The sequence below is a fragment of the Drosophila pseudoobscura genome, chromosome 2 (assembly GCF_009870125.1).
Source record: "Drosophila pseudoobscura strain MV-25-SWS-2005 chromosome 2, UCI_Dpse_MV25, whole genome shotgun sequence".
Classification (NCBI taxonomy): Eukaryota; Metazoa; Arthropoda; class Insecta; order Diptera; family Drosophilidae; genus Drosophila; species Drosophila pseudoobscura.
In genome coordinates, this window is record NC_046679.1 from 12654891 (window position 1) to 12671502 (window position 16612).

The 16612-nt window shown below is 48.8% G+C and overlaps 6 protein-coding genes across 6 annotated transcripts; 3 read left to right on the top strand and 3 right to left on the bottom strand.

The window, feature by feature from the left end:
* The first annotated feature begins 2148 nt into the window (after window positions 1–2148).
* Window positions 2149–3593, top strand: LOC4801473 (transcription factor SPT20 homolog). Its single transcript, XM_033384238.1, has 2 exons — window positions 2149–2300; window positions 2369–3593. Exons 1-2 carry the CDS (start codon window positions 2268–2270, stop codon window positions 3497–3499), a joined length of 1164 nt encoding a protein of 387 aa, XP_033240129.1. The 5' UTR covers window positions 2149–2267; the 3' UTR covers window positions 3500–3593.
* A 557-nt stretch (window positions 3594–4150) lies between these two features.
* On the top strand, window positions 4151–4976 carry LOC6897227 (uncharacterized). Its single transcript, XM_002137363.3, has 4 exons — window positions 4151–4243; window positions 4309–4464; window positions 4520–4690; window positions 4743–4976. The coding sequence occupies exons 1-4, from the start codon at window positions 4184–4186 to the stop codon at window positions 4896–4898; spliced, it is 543 nt and encodes a 180-aa protein (XP_002137399.2). The 5' UTR covers window positions 4151–4183; the 3' UTR covers window positions 4899–4976.
* A 214-nt stretch (window positions 4977–5190) lies between these two features.
* LOC4801474 (uncharacterized) lies at window positions 5191–5770 on the top strand. Its single transcript, XM_001358522.5, has 2 exons — window positions 5191–5300; window positions 5383–5770. The coding sequence occupies exons 1-2, from the start codon at window positions 5271–5273 to the stop codon at window positions 5749–5751; spliced, it is 399 nt and encodes a 132-aa protein (XP_001358559.5). The 5' UTR covers window positions 5191–5270; the 3' UTR covers window positions 5752–5770.
* A 340-nt stretch (window positions 5771–6110) lies between these two features.
* Window positions 6111–6990, bottom strand: LOC4801475 (uncharacterized). The gene is made up of 2 exons (XM_001358523.5): window positions 6805–6990; window positions 6111–6741 (listed from the first exon to the last, which is right to left on the bottom strand). Exons 1-2 carry the CDS (start codon window positions 6829–6831, stop codon window positions 6232–6234), a joined length of 537 nt encoding a protein of 178 aa, XP_001358560.4. The 5' UTR covers window positions 6832–6990; the 3' UTR covers window positions 6111–6231.
* Window positions 6991–9449: 2459 nt separating this feature from the next.
* Window positions 9450–12669, bottom strand: LOC4801476 (uncharacterized). The gene is made up of 2 exons (XM_001358524.4): window positions 12511–12669; window positions 9450–10024 (listed from the first exon to the last, which is right to left on the bottom strand). Exons 1-2 carry the CDS (start codon window positions 12511–12513, stop codon window positions 9536–9538), a joined length of 492 nt encoding a protein of 163 aa, XP_001358561.4. The 5' UTR covers window positions 12514–12669; the 3' UTR covers window positions 9450–9535.
* A 1092-nt stretch (window positions 12670–13761) lies between these two features.
* On the bottom strand, window positions 13762–14856 carry LOC4801477 (putative uncharacterized protein DDB_G0271606). Its single transcript, XM_001358525.4, has 3 exons — window positions 14686–14856; window positions 14019–14594; window positions 13762–13952 (listed from the first exon to the last, which is right to left on the bottom strand). Exons 1-3 carry the CDS (start codon window positions 14784–14786, stop codon window positions 13814–13816), a joined length of 816 nt encoding a protein of 271 aa, XP_001358562.3. The 5' UTR covers window positions 14787–14856; the 3' UTR covers window positions 13762–13813.
* Window positions 14857–16612: the final 1756 nt, after the last annotated feature.

A 16612-nucleotide genomic window follows, 5' to 3' on the forward strand; every position in this document is an offset into this window, starting at 1 on the left:
GCCCTGGCCAAGCACTTGGCTTAAAGCTAAGCTGTGCCCCACCTGCACGGGATAGGATGGAATGGGGTGGCAGCACAAAGGTCATTCAACCTGGGTGAGACTAATTTGCCACTGCCCTGGCAGGTGTGCCTAATTAAGCGGATCCCTTTCACCAGAAGCCCTCAAACTAAAGCCAAAAAGTATGCAAAAAAGGCAGCTACAGGCGTTGAAAGGCCTGCCCGGGCCTACACACACAAAAAGGTGTCTAAAATGACGCTTTATATGCGCTGAAACAAGTGGAAAGGAAGGAATAAACTGAAGGCATACAAACAACACGAGGGCACAAACTGCACACACACTGAACTGCACTTGCAACTGCGTTGCACGATGCACGTGCTCTATCGCATTGGAGGTTGCATGCAGCTCATAACCCTGAATGCCATGCCCTGAGACAGCTATGAATGCAAAAACGGTCTGGCGGGGGTCGGAGGACGGGGGACGGGCGACAGGGCCAGCATAAAGACAGACAACTCACAGACGTACCCACACTCCGCCTCCGGCCCACTCCAATGCACCAGATTGCGTATACGCAGCGTTGGCCACTTCTCTCTCGCTCTCTGCAGTCGTGTGCTGGTGTGTGTGTGCGTGTGTGTGTGACATGCTGTGATAAGCCACCGCATCTCCAGCTGCATCTGCATTCGCATCTCCATCTCTGACAGCGGAATTGGAGGCCATGCCGCGTTTTATGCGTGCGTCCTGGCCCCGGCTCAGCTTCTGTTCCTGCCCCTTGCCGCGTCCCTTCTCCTGCTGCTGCTGCTGCCCCTCATTGTGAATGTCAAGTGTTGGCAGTTGGCCTGGCAAGATGTTTTGTGCGACGCCGGGGCAACATCAACGGGAACGACTACGCCAGCAACATTTGCTGTGTCAAGTGGCAGTCAAGTGCATTTAACATGGCGCGTCTTTGATTGACGTCTGCCCGCGTGGCAGGGATCGGGGAGCAGGGAGCAGATGTGCATAGAAGGAATCGTTACCCAGTCCGGATATAGTAGCGGACCGAGTGCCAGCCCAGAACAATGACAGCGACAGCAAAAGCTGATACACCTATTGTGCGTTTGTTAGCCCCGCTAATTCATCGTCACAGCTGCTCTGCTCTGCTCTGCTCTGCTCTGCCCTGGCCTGTGGTGGGTCAATCAATCACTTCCCTTCATTGGTTATTCATGCATACATTTGCATATGCTCAGCGACGATTATGTGTTAAATTATAGGCAATAATACAGCCATGATTAGGCCCATCAAATGCAGTTGCAACACAAGACAAAATATGGTCCCGTCTCTCTGCTTAATAAATCAAAAGATAAGGCAATTAAACTCTCATTTCGTTCGATACAAAACTCACGTAATATCATCCCATTCCACACATTAACAATAATATTTATATCGCATATGGCTCGTCGGGCAATCAAGACCGCACCCTCAATCCATATCCATAGCTATCCAAAGAAACGCCAAGGGAATCGGCAAACATTCATGCGAATTTGATGAGCGTTAGCCAAGTCATTTGCCGAACACGTGTACATACATCTGTATACTTTTACTTTTTCCCCGGACCACGTCCACTCGCTATGCAGAAAGCCACAAAATCATGCAAAGCAAATTTAATTAAATTAAACGCAGCTCCAGCTCCAGCTCCAACTCCACTGAAGAGGTAAGAGTGGAAAGGCCAAGTCTACGGTTTCATGGTCCCATAAAGCGAGGAAAGAGTTGGCTGGCACTTTAATAATGACACAAATTTTGCGTGAGTGATAGTCAAATGAACGCTCAAGAGGCACTGGCAGACATATAAACAAACAGCAGAGAAACACCAGCGATCCAGGGATACCCTTCCTTCTGCTGGATCATATTAATCAGCATTGACCAAGACTGATCCTATGACATCTATAAGTATATCTATGTGAACCCAAGGCGGTCTGTGGAAAGTTTTGACACGCATAGGCTTTCGTGGAAACCAAAATACCCTCCGCTGCTGCGGTATATTAATGAGCAAATAGAGATGCGGAGACAAAGCGTTTACCGAAAGGGAAAAAGAAATTATTATGAAATGTTCAAACTGTTGCAACGAAACAAAGCCCAAAGCCAGTCGAAGAAACAAGTTTTCGAGTGATCTTCTTCGCGCGTCCGGCGGGGTCCAACTGCCTTTTGCTGGGGCCTGCCCCTGCCACAGCTCATTTAGCTGCGAGTCGGCGACCCGCAAACAACACGTAAAGTGCTCCAAAAAGTGCCATTCGAAGATGACTTCCCATCCGTGGCTGTTACTGTCGATGGTGCGTAGCTTAAGCCGAGCAGAGTCGTTTTGTGTATCGAATTAATACGAGTATATTTTGCAACTTAGCTGGCCCTGGCCGCCACGGTGCGATCGCAGGAATATCACTACCAGCGGCCGCAAGTCCCCTTCAGCGAGGTGTCAGCGCGTCACCAGCAGCCTGCCAAATATGTGGTCCAAACCCTGGGCCCCAACAGTCGCACCTACGCTCTGGAGTCCCACCTGGCCCCGAGTGTCTATGAGAACCACCAGACTGTGGTCGTGAGGGCGCAGAGGGGACAGCAGAACCAGCTCGGATATGGATACCAAGGCCCACAGCAGCAGCAGCAGCAGCAGCAATATGTGGCACCGCAGCAACAGTTCCAGCAGCAGCAATATGTGGCCCATCAGCAGCAGCAATATGTGGCACCCCAGCTGAATATGCAGTATCTGGCACCCCAGCCCGTGCAGCAGCCGGAATTGCACTATTCGACCTACAGAAATCCTTTGCTGGGCAGCGGAAGCTATCAGCAATTCTCTTCAGCCCTAGCCGCTCCTCTCAGCACTCAGGCACTGGCTCCACCGGCACCACCAGCACCACTCAACTATTACCAGCCTCAAGCTCAACCTCAGCCTCAAAACCAAGCCATCGCCCAGTACCAGGGAGTACCTCAGCCCGCGGCACAGTACTTGCCACAACCGCAGAACCTGGCGCCACAGAGACTGTACTTCGCCAACCCCCATCCCTACGCAACGGTCACCCTTCCCTCGGGGCAGCAGGTGCTGGATGCGGGCCACGGCTCCGGTGTGCCGCCCACCGCGGTGCTGAACAAACTGCTGACCAGCACGGGTCTCACAGAGCCCGCACCGCGAAAGGGCGACCAGGTAGCCCAGTCGGAGAGCGCGTCGTTGGACGGCTACGACTACAAGCAGACGGCGTCCGGGGACACCAGAGAGTACCAGCGTTACGTGACCAACTGCCAGCCCAATGGACAGTGCCAGCAACAGATCTTGAGTCCAGGCCAAGTGGACCCGGGACACAAGCAGCTGCTGCAGGACATACGCGCCGTGGCCCATGCCCATATCGAGGGATGCACGAAGAGTCCCGCGATCTATGTGCCCCCAGGAGCCGCGCAGAATGGCCAGGGCCAGCTGAGGCCCAGGAACAGGCGCACCTATGAGCGGAAGGAGGAGCTGATCGAAAGGCATCCCTTCAACTGAACCCTAGCCCAAATTCAAAACTAGATTTAATAATTGTTATTGTTAGTTGAACACATTTTTCAATGTAAATAAAGTGAGCGAGTCCCCTTCCTAACCGATTCCGCGATTTGTTTCAACAGCCCAAAGGTAGACAATGCTCCGAGGCTCCCCAGCTCCAGCTGATTGAGACGACATCATGTTATTGATCAACCGGTTGGCTGTTGCCTCATCTCTGCCCCCCTGGGTTTTTTATTATGCGATTGCCAATGGGTCTCTGCCAGTCGTATGCTAATCACCCATAAAAAAATTAACACTGGACTCAATGCACTGCGCGAAAAAATGGGGGAGAGCATGCGAAAACCTAAAGAGTAGATTTATGATCTTCAATATGTTTCCAAATGCTGTCAAACATTGCAAAGTCTGGCTTGCATTCGTTTTTATTTCAATATTAAAACCTATCAACACATTTCTGAAACCATTTTTGCAACCTACTTTCTATTATACCTAAAAAAAGAATTAATTATTTGAATCTGCTAAATGAGGTATGAGGTAATGATTTTCGTCTGATCAGACCGTCATTAAAAAAGGTTCTAGACCAGCGAACAATAATATTAATGGTACATTAAATCTCAAAGCAATTGATATTTAGTTATAGTTTGTAATAGAGAACGATGTCAGTTGGGGTTGGTTCATTACGGTATCAAAATGCGCGTTCACTATATTATTTGGATGGTGCCTTTTATTCTTGCATCTTGTGTGACGGAGGTAACTTCCATAATATCGAATCCTTTGGCTGTTACTTTACTGTTTTGTGTTTTGTGCATCGCCAGATAGATTCCCTGTTCGAGTTCACCAACATCAAGTGCAATTCGATTGACAAAAAGTTCTTCGACTTCGATTACTGTCACATCAAGGCCGTGAATCGGACCTTCAAGTACATGTCCGTGAGGACTGCCCTGCATGAGTTACCCGTTAGGGAGGTATTGGTAGGTACTGTACTTTATCCGCATTGTCCAAGGCTAATGGTGTCTCCGTTCCTAGGCAGATCTGCAAATTTTGAGGCGCTTCAAGGGCTACATACCAATCACCATGAACGTCACCTTGGATGTGTGCAGGTACATGAATAAGAGAAACAGCCGCAATCCCATGGTGAATTTTTTTGATAGAGTGCTAAAGAACTACTCGAATGCCTATCACAAGTGTCCCTACGATGTGAGTTCTTCAAGATACCTAATGCTATATGTAGTATATGATGTCCTTGCAGCACGACGTTTGGGTGGAGCAGCTTCCGACTCAGTTCGTGAACACGCAATTCAGCGACGTGTTGCCTCTTCCCAGTGGCGACTATGCCTTTTACAGCACATGGGTTGTCAATGGCAAGATGCGGGGAACTCTATGGGTCTACGGAACTCTGTCTTAAGCTCTGATTCTAAGAACTTATTCCATACCTTCCATATGAATGATCTGTGCAGTGCAGCTCCAATAAAACCTAAGCATATGTCTGTCTTATTTCTTTCAGTGTGCTGTGTTTTTCGACTCTAAAGGCAGTGATTCCCCAGTGATTTCTCTATAGTTCTCAGTTCTTAAAGACAATCTATGCTAATCACAATCTATGCTAATCAAATCGATAAATCCAGATGAGAACACGCAAACAAACCGGTTTCTCTCGGAGTTCTCTCTCTCTGGACAGTAGCATAATGATACCACAGATTTCATAATCGGTTCTAAGGGCAAGCCATAAGAGTTAGTCAGTCCGTGGACCCCGAAGCGAGACAATCACAGCGATACAGCGATGAAGACGAGTTTGCTGCTCACTCTACTGGTAATCTCCGTTCAGAACACGGAACTCGTTTCCCCCTTGACAATGACGTCAAATGCTTAACCACTCTGTCTCCGGCCCATAGATGGTAGTGCTAGGTGTGATGTTAGCCCACTCGGCCATCAACCCAGAAGCTGGCTACCCGTACGAGGCACCCGATGAAGAGCTCCAGCAGCTGACAGAGGAGCCTCGTCCCAGGGAGCAACGTCTCAAGGTGCGTGCGGGAGGGGTAGTGCCTGCCCAGCGGCGACAGCCGTTTGCACGCCGCAGCTGCCGCAACAAAGGCAAGAGGAATCCGGAGGCGGAGGCAGCTGCTCGGGCCAGGTATCATGCGGCTCGTCCCCCGCCGCGTCGCCTGTCGAGGCACAAGGAAGTCCAGGTGGACAGCGAGTTCTTTGAGCCCTCGCCGGAACGGGTCGAGGAGCTGAGGCGGATTCTGCTCGACCAGCAATAAAATGAAATGCTCCAGGAAATTCCTCGTGTTTGATTTGCTGTTCCACGGGCCGGGTTTGGTCATTAAGCGAATGCCTGCTAATGGCAGGGGCAATTAGACAAATTGTGCCGGACCATTAGATGGTTGCGAAAAACAAAGGCTATCGGACCACCGAACCGTAGAATACCCTACCCTACCCTATTCGGATATAAGTCCATTTCGATAGAACTAACTATGGATATCCGAGGTAAGTTCTGATATGGAGCTATCTTCTGTGCTCCATGTGTCATGCTACCCGCTTTAAGGGGGTATCAAAAAACTTGCTCGAGCCGCATTCTTCCATCGAGACGGCGCCAAAATTGGCAAAAAAACAAATGCAGTTTACAATAAATAAATAATTTATTTTGGCGCTTAACAAACAGAAAACAAAAACACAGCAACAAATTCATAAAAAGTCGATCCCGATTCCGATTCCGACTCCGATGCAGAGCGATCATCAACCTAGGCGTCGTTTTTGTACTTCTTGCTGTCGCCAGGATTGACGCTGTAGAGATCGTAGTCGAACTGGTCCCAATCCTGGTAGTCGGATCCTCGGGGCTGGGTGCTGCCCTTCTTCAGTTTGAGCAGCGACTTCTTCTCGCGTCCAATGTCCACCGAGGGCACCTGCTGGCGGATGCGTATCTCGTCCGCCGACAGGGGCTGTGGCGCCCTGACGGGCGTGCTGGCCAGGAACTGCGACTCTTCCATGCCCAAATCGGAGCCCGGGCTCACCTGGGCGTCGTAGAAGTTGGCAAAGTTCTGCAGCTGCATGGAGGCGGCCGGATTGTGGTCGTAGTAGTCCGGCATGATGAGGTTGTAGTTTCCTGTCAGTGTCATCGGCTCCTGGGGCCTGGGGGCATAGGCGAAGCTGGAGTCACTCGCCGCGGGTCGGAGGTCTCCGCGCCGACTGTAGCGGGGCAGGGCCTCGGTGAGGGTCAGGAGCAGGCCCAGGCAGCAGCAGGCGAGCATTATCTGAGGGAATAGATCTGTCAGAGTCCGTCTGGCTGGGAGATGGCTGTGGCTGTGTATGCTTACCTTTTGCGTGGGATTTGTGATGGTCATTGTTGAGACTTAATTGAGACTTCAGCTGTTGTAGAAATTATACAATTTGAATTCCCTTAATTGGCTTTGCACTTCTGTTCGTATTGCTACTGGCTTTATGTCCAGTCAATGTTCCTTGGGGCTGTGCTTAATTCGAGCTCTTAAACCTGTCTAATGTTCTGAGCTCGACGATTTTGTATTTAAAGCAAATTTCAGGCGAAAGAATTTCATTTCATTTCATTTTGTTTGTTTTGTTTTGCTTGGGATGCGATACCCATATCTCCGAATCCGGTTTCGAGACTTTTGATTTCCAGCAGAGCGTCAAGCGAATCCGCTGCCCCTGACTGCGGGAGAGACTGTCACTTGGAGTGAGTGACACACGCGGCGACGTCAGTCCAGGTCAGGCACATCCACATCCACATCCCCATCTCTCCACAAGACGTGGAGCAGCAGCACAGGTCAGGAACATCTCCAGCCAGAATGGGGATGGAATGGAAGGAGACGGGGCAGTCCTGTGATTGCGTCAACAGAATAAATGCAAATTCCTGAACGGACGGAGACGGAGACGTTCTGCGCTTCTGGATTCCATTCCAGCGACTGGACTATGGGACTGGAGCCCTTGTTTTGACACACATTTGATTGGATGATTCATGGAGCAATTAATCCAAATTAAACGCTAATAAAAATATTAATTGCCCTGCCATTGTACCAGTGAACTTTTGCCCAGGCCCAGGCAGGGTATGCCGTGTGTAATTAAGCAGCCGATTTGGGCAGGGACATGATAATCGGCATATTACAAATTGGCACATCAATCTTGCCGCTTTATTGGCTTCCAATGATCTGACATTTCAATTTCTGTCATTTGATTGTCACTCGAGCCACGGCACTGATAATCCTGCGGGCAGGTTCAATAACACTTCCCCCTTCAGGGAAATTCCAGGCCTCACCCCGACTGATCGCAGTGAGAGATGAGATCCAAACTGGTAGCGGGGATAAGCCCGAAACCAAAATTGGAACACACATTAAAGTGGTCTCTTTTAATTGGGGACTTTTAACGATCACTTGAGATACGACTTGGGGAAATCTAAGCCAGCGCTCAGTAGCTGGAGACTCCACTCTCTCCTAACAGATACCCATCTCAGATATTATAGTATGACTACAGGTGCTACAGTTCTACAGCTATATTTTGTGAATCATGTGTTGTCCATCTAAAAGCCCTTCCCGCCTGGTATTTCGGAACATTTTAAGCGCTAAAAACTCTCATAAATCAACCAAAAATTCCACCATCTTTTAGATGTTCTCAAATACTCCTTCTAACCATTTTTTTTGCCGAATCTTTGCTCATTTGAAGTCAAGAATCTCATGATTATTTTGGGCTAATAAATCAGGTCTCTGCGAGAAAGATGAATGCCAGAAGAGACATTCATGAGGCTTACCTTGGACTGTCGCTGCCAGACCTTATTTACAGCTCTTAATCTGGAGGTTTATTTCCCGCTGTTCAGTTATAAATTATCATGGAATGTCGATGGGGGCCACCCACAGCCACCCCATCGGCAAAAATGAAGGCATAAATAAGTTTTAGTGTACCGGGGAAAACCCGTTGTCATCGCCAGATACCTCTGGAATTTCTCTGGCATTTTTTTTGGGGAAATATTTCCCAAACATGTACTGTACTCCCCGGCCAGAGCAGGGCCAGAACTCATTTGGCATTGTTTTAACCACTTACTCGAACATTTCGTTTCGTTTCGTTTAATTTGTTTGTGATTTGTATTTTGCATATGGATATTTACAACACAACTTTTATTGCTTCATTTTTTTGTACATTTTTGCGCTGCTTTATTTTTGTATTTTATTTTTTTTTGCGTTTTCCCTTTTGTGTGTAAATTGGCCCGTTTTTAATTTTTGTTGTTTGGTTTTTTTCGGTTTTTTGGGCACATGTTTTTCGAGATCAAAGACATGTTTCGTGAGCAGCCAGAGAAAATAAATTTTTTTGTATTTGCTGGGAATTTACGTCGGAATACAATCCAGAAGAGATATGTATCTGTAGGGGGGAAGGGGCAGGAGCTTCAAAAATTGTTTACTTTGGCTTAAGCCTGGCATAATATTTCAATTATTTCGTGGGCCAGATACAGATTCACAGTCCCCCCGCGCCCCTGCCCCCCTGCCCCCCCCTGGACTGTTTGAGCAGCTCAACTATTTGCCGAGGCCCAGGCCGCAGCAGCGGCAATGTGGATGTGGAGGATGATCGGGTCGAAAGCCTCAAAGCAACGTGCCCCAAAATACAACCGCAAAATTACTTACCCGCCAGACGTGCTGCTGGCCCCCGGCCACGTTGCCCTGCGGTTGCCTAGACAAATGTTGCATGCTTCTATGGGTGCTGCATGGATGCTGCAGCCGACCCCAACCAAGGGAAGTGTCGCCTCATTATCGATGTAGGGGCAGGCAGGCAGTCAGGCAGGCCCCAAGCCAAGCAAATGCAAATCGCATTAAATCTAATATGCAACTCGACCGCAACAAGCCCCGCACCTCGGCTGCCTCCCCCCATTGTGTGTGCTCTGCCTCGGCCACACACGAGCTTCAAGTTCATCATAGACCAGAGTCCAGTAGGTTTCAACTTGGCAGACACAGACATACAGACATTTGTGCCCCGAAAAAACACTTCATAGCGTTTCATACATCAATAAATACAAATTTAGGCGGGTAATACATAAGTAAACAAATGCAACTAATGTAGGACGTACACTAGCTCGGGCCTCTGTACCGATTGGCGGGTGAAGACGCTCTGGATATTGGCCACAAGATATTCCAAAAAGGAGAGGAGCAGATCTCTGTACATGAGCCAGGACGCTAGTGGGGGGTGCTGGAACCTGCTGAGGATGTTCTGCATTACCACGCCATTGGCGGCGAAGTTGGCGAGCAGCAGGGCCACGTATAGGCCCACCACGAACGTCACAAAGGAGCGCGAGGCCGTCGGATGACTTGTTGCCTCGTTCCACTTCGCCAGGGCAATGACAGTCAAGATGCTGATTGGCAAAGCTGCCACCACCATGAACAGATTGAGCCTAAAGGTGAGACCCACCACGGCAGCATAATTGGCACTAAAGAACTGCGAGTCGACGGCTATAACGATGTTCATCTGTGGCCGCAGAAAGGAGGCCAACATCAATGTATAGAGCAGCAGGAACACCACTATGTGGTAAGGTTGTGGGTCCATCTGCGGGGCAGTTATTGGAGGATTATTGAAAGTAAATGTAAGAGAGGAAAGATCACAAACCCCCAAGCAAACCCCATCAATCCTATTTCAACTTGTTGCAAGCAAATGCCTTGCGTCTGATCTGCTGCAGACCCTAATTAAAATGCACTTTCGGAGACAAGCAAGGCATTCCCATTGCCAGACCATCCATCAATCCAAATAGACTTCAATTAACTGCAGTTACAGCGGAGCCCCAGTCGAATCTTATGCCGTGTCACGCCTCACTCCCGTGTGACCGACTCCACATCGACTCCAGCCTTTACAGCAATTACTTAACACATACGAAATGTCATCAGAAATGCAGTTGCAATCGCACACACACTCGCTCTTTCTCACTCACAAAAACTCACACTCAAAGACTGTTGGGGAGGCTGTGAGGGTACTCCTCGTAATAACCTCATAATATGGGTCATTAGCGCAGGCGGAACGGCCACTCTGCCAGCCATTAATTACTTGCATTTCCATCGATGCCTCTTAATCTTCACACTTGCGAAAGACCGAAAAAACAACAACAGCAACGAACAATCGGGCAAAAATTAAACTGAAAAACAGCAAACAGTGGAAATGCAAAAGACAGCGACAGAGACCGAGGAGGAGGAGGAGGAGGAGGAGGAAGAGGGAAACACAGCAAGCACCGCGAAGCAATAAAGCATAATTAATTGAAAAATGTTCAGCAACAGCTTGGAATACTTTGATGTCAGGTTTCAATAGTGAAAATGGGCAGAAATATATGTATCTACGTCAGCTGAAATTGAATTGGAAATGCAAGGGGAAAAGCGGACGCAGTGCTGAAATCTTAGGGCCAGCAAACCAGTCGAAATAAATCAATGCAAAGCCCCTGACAATGCCAGGCTAATTGCGAAATGATTAAGCGAAAGTGGCAAAATTCAAAATTCATTTCCATGGCATATGCATGTGTGTGTGTGGGGGAAAGTAAATGTGATTGAGTGTGCTGGTTGGTGCCTGTGTGTGCTCGGACCGCCCGTTGACAGCAATAAATCAGCAGGTGTAATGAGTCAAAGTTATCGCTGTGCCCGGATCATTAATCACACGCATAACAAATTAAGAGTACATTATTCCAGTGCCACAAATACACACACACACACACACACACACACACATGCCGTGCATGTGCAGGTAGGTGCAGCCATGGAAAAACCTCTGCATACTTTCAGGCGCAAAGCTCATTGGCAATATGCTAATTTGGCAAACAACAACGTTTGCTGCAACATTGTTAGCTTATTAGCTCTCGGACCCTTCTTTCTTTTCTGCTGGCAGTGGGGATTAACTATAAACAAGTTCTGATCAAAATAAATCCAGTATTCGAAGTGTAACTTTCAAAGAAACTATGACCTAAGCGTGCATGCTCGACTGAAGCTTTCAACTTTGAGAAACCCGAAAACTGAATTTCCAATCTTGTTAGATGAACATTCGAGTCCTTAGACCAGGCTACACGATGCTCTCTCCGAGAGCTCTGTTTACTCGCTCGCTAATTGTAAATGCCAATCAGGGTGGTGGTGCCCGGGACCAGCTGACAAGACAAAGCCAACTGTCGACTCGAGCCTGAGCTGAGCTGAACTGAACTCAGCCGAATGGAGTGCGGCTGAGTGCTGGTGCTGGTGCTGGGGGATTGACGCTGTCTGACGCTGGGTGGGAATGGCATGGAATGGAATGGCAGGGGGTTGTGCAGGGGGCTGTGCAGGAGCTGGCTGATTGCTCCAATTGCCAGGCGCCCGGGCACGCACGACTGCCTCATACAAACTTGCAACTAAACAAGAGCAGCGGCAACAACAATTGGGGCAACAACAGCAGCATCCAGCAGCATTCAGCAGCATCAGCCACTGTCAACGCACAAAGACAGCAGTCGGAGCTGACGTAACGAAACGGTTAATTTAGACTACGACATGGCCAACAACAAACGAAACGAAGGCAGTTCAAAAGCCGTCAGCGCGAGATGAGATGAGCTTGCAGATGGCTACAAAGAGAAGACCCACAAGAAGGACCAGTGGCAGGAGCAGCAGCAGGAGCAGGAGCAGCTTTGTCGCATTTGCATAGGGGCGTGTATGGAGTCCAGGATCTGCAATTACAGCACCCTTGGCTGGGGCTGCGGATGGGGTCGACTCACCCTGGAGATTGGATACAGAATGGGGTTCAGCTTGAAAAAAGGGGCTACCCGGAGTGGGGTGGGATTTGTTGCCATATAAAACATTTTTTAGTGTTTCCAGCATTGAGATGCTGGCGAATGTTTAGAATTTAATTAGCGACGCTCCCTGATTAGGCGTGCATGAAATTAGAGACCCATAAAATGTCTACCAAAGTGGCAATGTCAACAAGGAGACCCAGAACCAGGACCGAAGCAGGAGCCGGCGCGGCATCGAGTTTTAGCGGGCCACGTCAATGAGATCCAGGACCAGGACCAAGACTTGGATATGCCCAGAGGTACTTACCATGGGTCCAATTAACCAGCGGGAATCCGAATCCAATTGCTGGAACGCCTTTTAGTTGAAGTGCAATTGCAATTCCGAGAATACGAGAGAATTTTTGTTGTACATATTTGATATAAAATGTGATCGAAATGTGAACTAGATCAAATAAGTATTGGGTATGGTGTTTAGTGGGAACGAAGGTTCGAACCATTCTTTAAAAATTCATTACCCTCACCTGGGGCAGCATTCCCAGGCTCTATCTAACACCTATGTTAGCGGCTGCAGACTGCAGACTATCCGTGTCGTCAACTTGTGGCAATCATCGCGTGGTGGCCCTCGTCTGGCCAATGCCCGCCCGCCCGCCAGCGCCTGCCGGCTCGGCGTTGACACAAAACAATGGGCAACACTTCAGCACTTTCATTTTCCTGCTCGAACACTTGCCGCGGCACTCAGCCGCAGACTCAACGCATTGCCACATACATTTTGTGGATTTTTATTTATTATTTTCCTTTCATTTTGCCTTTGTTTTTGCTGTTGTTCCTGTGGTGGCAACTCACTCGCACAGAACAGGGGCAGAACAATTTGCGAGTCGCACTCAGCATGAAGTGTTCTGTGCGGTTTTTCGTGCTTTATGTTTTATATATTTTTAGAAATTGTTTTTAGTTGCATGTTTTACTTTTATGCTGACGCTCTGTGACAGCCTGGACAGGCTGGGCTGGCAGGGGATGGGATTAGGATCTGGGGGTAGGTTCACTGTACAGCAGCACCACGACGGCAGATAAGTCACATATTGTTCACGAAGTTTTTGTTTAGGAATAGAGCCACACAGGGATGGTCTTCTAGGGGTGGGGACAGCTAACTCGTTGAATAAAAGACACAAAAAAAGAGCAATTCGATTAATTTTTGCATAAATGCTTAAAGAGTTTAAGAGTGATTCATTTTATGAAAAAAGCCTCTAGATATGCCTGTCATGGGTTTTTCTAGCAACGTACTATGTACTCTTTCAATCCCCTTAGTTTTTCAGGGAAAGAAGTGATTATCCCACACAGAACCCTCTAGAACCTGCCCAAGTCGACTCTCCTGTACTTCCTCTGAGTCTGCCACAGATGCAGTTGTCATTTAGATGAAAATTGCATGAGCGCACATGCACACTCGCTCGAACGCACCCATACACAGGCACAGGCACAGGCACACACTCTGCCACTCTTTATACACACTCGTTCAGGGAAGGGGCACGTACGATCGAGCAGCCCGGAAGTATGCAACACTTTCTTTACTGTCTATGCGCATCTTTATTAATTATGCCAGCGATTTAATTAAAAACTTAACCAGCTGTCGCCTTGAGCGCCGTGGCACTCAACAGGGGGGTCGTCTGATAGTTGGGGCAGGGCATGTTCATGCCACTGCAAGTGGATGGATGGCTGCTACTTGCTGGCGCTGCAGTTGCCGGCGTTGGGGATGAGCTAATTAAAATGCATTGTTTAATGCAAATAATGGATTATAGTTGGTAGTTTTCAGTGTTTACTTACACCGGCTGAGTGCCAGCAGGCCTCAAGTGCTGCAGGCTGGGATTCTGGAAGGAGGTGGCAGTGTAGGCGGATCCTGGCGCCACAACGGCTGCCACAGGCGGCGCCTTAACGATTTTTGGCTCGGTTTCGGGGTATTGCTGTTGTTCTAGTAGTTGTTGTTGTTGTTGTTGTTCAGCCTGAATTGGCTTTGGCGCTCTGAATAGCTGTTGCCCCTGTTGTTGCGATGCAGGATGCACATTGACGCCATTGAACCCTGGCAATATTTGAGGTTGTTGACTCGTTTGCCCCGCGGCCTGAGAGTTTTCATACGAAAAAAAGTGTTGCTGCTGTTGCTGCTGTGGTTGCTGTTGCTTTTGCTGCGGTTGATTGGTGGCTGCCTGGCTGAAGCCTGGCTGCTGGCCCTGCCAAACTGGCCCACTTTGGCCCAGTAACTCCAGCAACAATGGCGCCAAATCCTCGCTGCCCGTGATTTCCTGGAGATGCTGTTGCAGCCGCCCCGGCTCTACCATCTGAGAGGGCAGGCGCTGAATGGTCAAGCCCGTGGCGGCACCTCCTACGCGGTTAGAGTTAAGCAAACTGCAAGTAAATACACACATAGTTTGCTCAATAGATTGACCCGCTTCAGAGAGAGACACAGACACAGAGAGACTTGGCGACGACGACCTACTTTGTCAACTGCTGTTCAAACATTTGCCCCCCGGCCAGGGGCAGGCAGAGCCAGAGGCAGCCCAGGGCCAAGTGGGGCAGAACGAGCCAATTTGGATACATATTTAAAGGCTTATTAGTGCCTTCCACTGGAACCTTCCACGTCAAACTCCAACTAGGAACTAAAAGCCTCAAGTCGGGCATTAACTCAAACACCGAACACACATCGGAAATTCTCTGGAGCCATTGATTCTCATTAAGACTGTCAGAGAGATACGGCGATACGGCGATACAGCGATAGAGAGACGGAGCAGGGGACAGAGAATTTGGCTGTTTATATTTTGGCATTTCATTAGGTTTCCTGTTTTCTGGCATTAATTATTGGGGTTAATTATATATGCCCATTAATATGCAAATATTATGGGGTGTGAACATTTCGGTGTACGGCTAATTACCATACAGAGTTCTCAATCGCAGCCAGATACCGGCTCTCAGGTGAGTGCAAATTTGGCTCGTCAGAGAAGCATCTGGGAGAAGTTGACCCTGAGATAAATACAGACAAATACGAGTGTACACAATAGTGGAGAGACCCAAAAACCTAAAAACTCTTTATCCAAGTCAATATGTTTCAATAACATGGGTATATCTATGCGCATCTATCGTGCGGGGAGTCTGCTCAAGCCCCCTAGTTGTTTGCCTCCACAAGCTGTCACATGTGAGTCGCTGGCTTTAATAAATCCCAGCTGAAAGCGTCCCCAAGCCATGGCAGTGGCTGTCAAACTGTAAAGTGACACTCAGCTTTGGGGGATACAAGCATGTCCCTCCTGCTCCTCTTCGCCGACCCCTCGCTATATGTGGGGCAAAATGTTTTTCCATTAAATTACAAGCTGGCCTTCTCCGCTATCCCTCCTCCCCTCCCTGCTGCCGACAGCATCGCTGTAGACAGCCCCTTCGTCTGCGTGCTGGCTGGTCCGACCGACCAGCAGAGTCATGAAATTTAGTGTTGGCGGCATAATTAGACCATCAATTGCGGAAAACTCATGACAGTCATGAATGAGCGTTTCCCTGTGTGTGGCTGTGTTTGTGTTTGCCTGTGTGGGGCACAACCACAGGGCAGTGGCTAGGGAGGTTCTGGGATAAAGTAATATGGCCCCCAAGCATAAACTCATCAGCGCCGGAAATGCTGACAGCGATGGGGAAGAGCCACCAAAGGCGGCCAGAATGTTGACGATGGCCGAGACTGTTGCTCCGGAATTACAACAGCAAGAAGACCAACCAACCACAATGGCTTTCACAATAAACTGAAAATGTAAGGGACAAATGCTGCTTTCGTCGCTCATAAATATTCACTTGAATATATATTTCTGGTCTGCCCATACACGAGTGGGAGTGGCAGTAGGAGTACGTATGGCTGGACGCTTTCATTTTCAGCTGTTTTTCGGTTTAGGGGCGCCAAAGTGTGAAACTGTTTGAGAGTGCATATTTGTATGACGATTTTTTGGCGACTGTGCCTGTGCCAGTGCCAGTGCTGGCCAGCCGAGTGTGAAAGTTAAGCACATAAATTACATGTAAGCCATCTCGGGGTCGGGTCCTGCGAGGGGAATTAGGAGCGACAAAACCAGAAAACACTTAGAATATGGCAACAACCGCTCGCTGGGGGTGCATAAAGTGCGGCTCGGTGGCGCTTTTTAGTAAAATTACACGCTCTAATCCACAACTTTTGAGTGGGCACTACCGCCAACGCCGCCACCCGCTAACATCGCCCACACAACCACCGAAAAAAAGACGCTGAGAGCAGGTTCGCCACGAGTGTGTGGGGGGGGAGGGGGGGCGAGATGAAAGGCGACAGCCGAGGGCATATCAAGGGCTACAAGAATGCGCCAGACAGCGGCAAAGACCTAAACGCAAAACAAGCAAATCGCATATATACACACACGCACACACACGCA

Coding starts and splice junctions, on each gene's coding strand:
- LOC4801477 (XM_001358525.4), bottom strand. CDS start 14,786: ATGTATCCAAATTGGCTCGTTCTGCCCCACTTGGCCCTGGGCTGCCTC. Junction 14,595..14,685: donor TTTGAACAGCAGTTGACAAA/GTAGGTCGTCGT, acceptor ATTTACTTGCAG/TTTGCTTAACTCTAACCGCG. Junction 13,953..14,018: donor CCTGCTGGCACTCAGCCGGT/GTAAGTAAACAC, acceptor CATTTTAATTAG/CTCATCCCCAACGCCGGCAA.
- LOC4801475 (XM_001358523.5), bottom strand. CDS start 6,831: ATGACCATCACAAATCCCACGCAAAAG. Junction 6,742..6,804: donor TCACAAATCCCACGCAAAAG/GTAAGCATACAC, acceptor CTATTCCCTCAG/ATAATGCTCGCCTGCTGCTG.
- LOC4801474 (XM_001358522.5), top strand. CDS start 5,271: ATGAAGACGAGTTTGCTGCTCACTCTACTG. Junction 5,301..5,382: donor GTTTGCTGCTCACTCTACTG/GTAATCTCCGTT, acceptor TCCGGCCCATAG/ATGGTAGTGCTAGGTGTGAT.
- LOC6897227 (XM_002137363.3), top strand. CDS start 4,184: ATGCGCGTTCACTATATTATTTGGATGGTGCCTTTTATTCTTGCATCT. Junction 4,465..4,519: donor TACCCGTTAGGGAGGTATTG/GTAGGTACTGTA, acceptor CTCCGTTCCTAG/GCAGATCTGCAAATTTTGAG. Junction 4,691..4,742: donor ATCACAAGTGTCCCTACGAT/GTGAGTTCTTCA, acceptor ATGTCCTTGCAG/CACGACGTTTGGGTGGAGCA.
- LOC4801473 (XM_033384238.1), top strand. CDS start 2,268: ATGACTTCCCATCCGTGGCTGTTACTGTCGATG. Junction 2,301..2,368: donor CGTGGCTGTTACTGTCGATG/GTGCGTAGCTTA, acceptor TTTGCAACTTAG/CTGGCCCTGGCCGCCACGGT.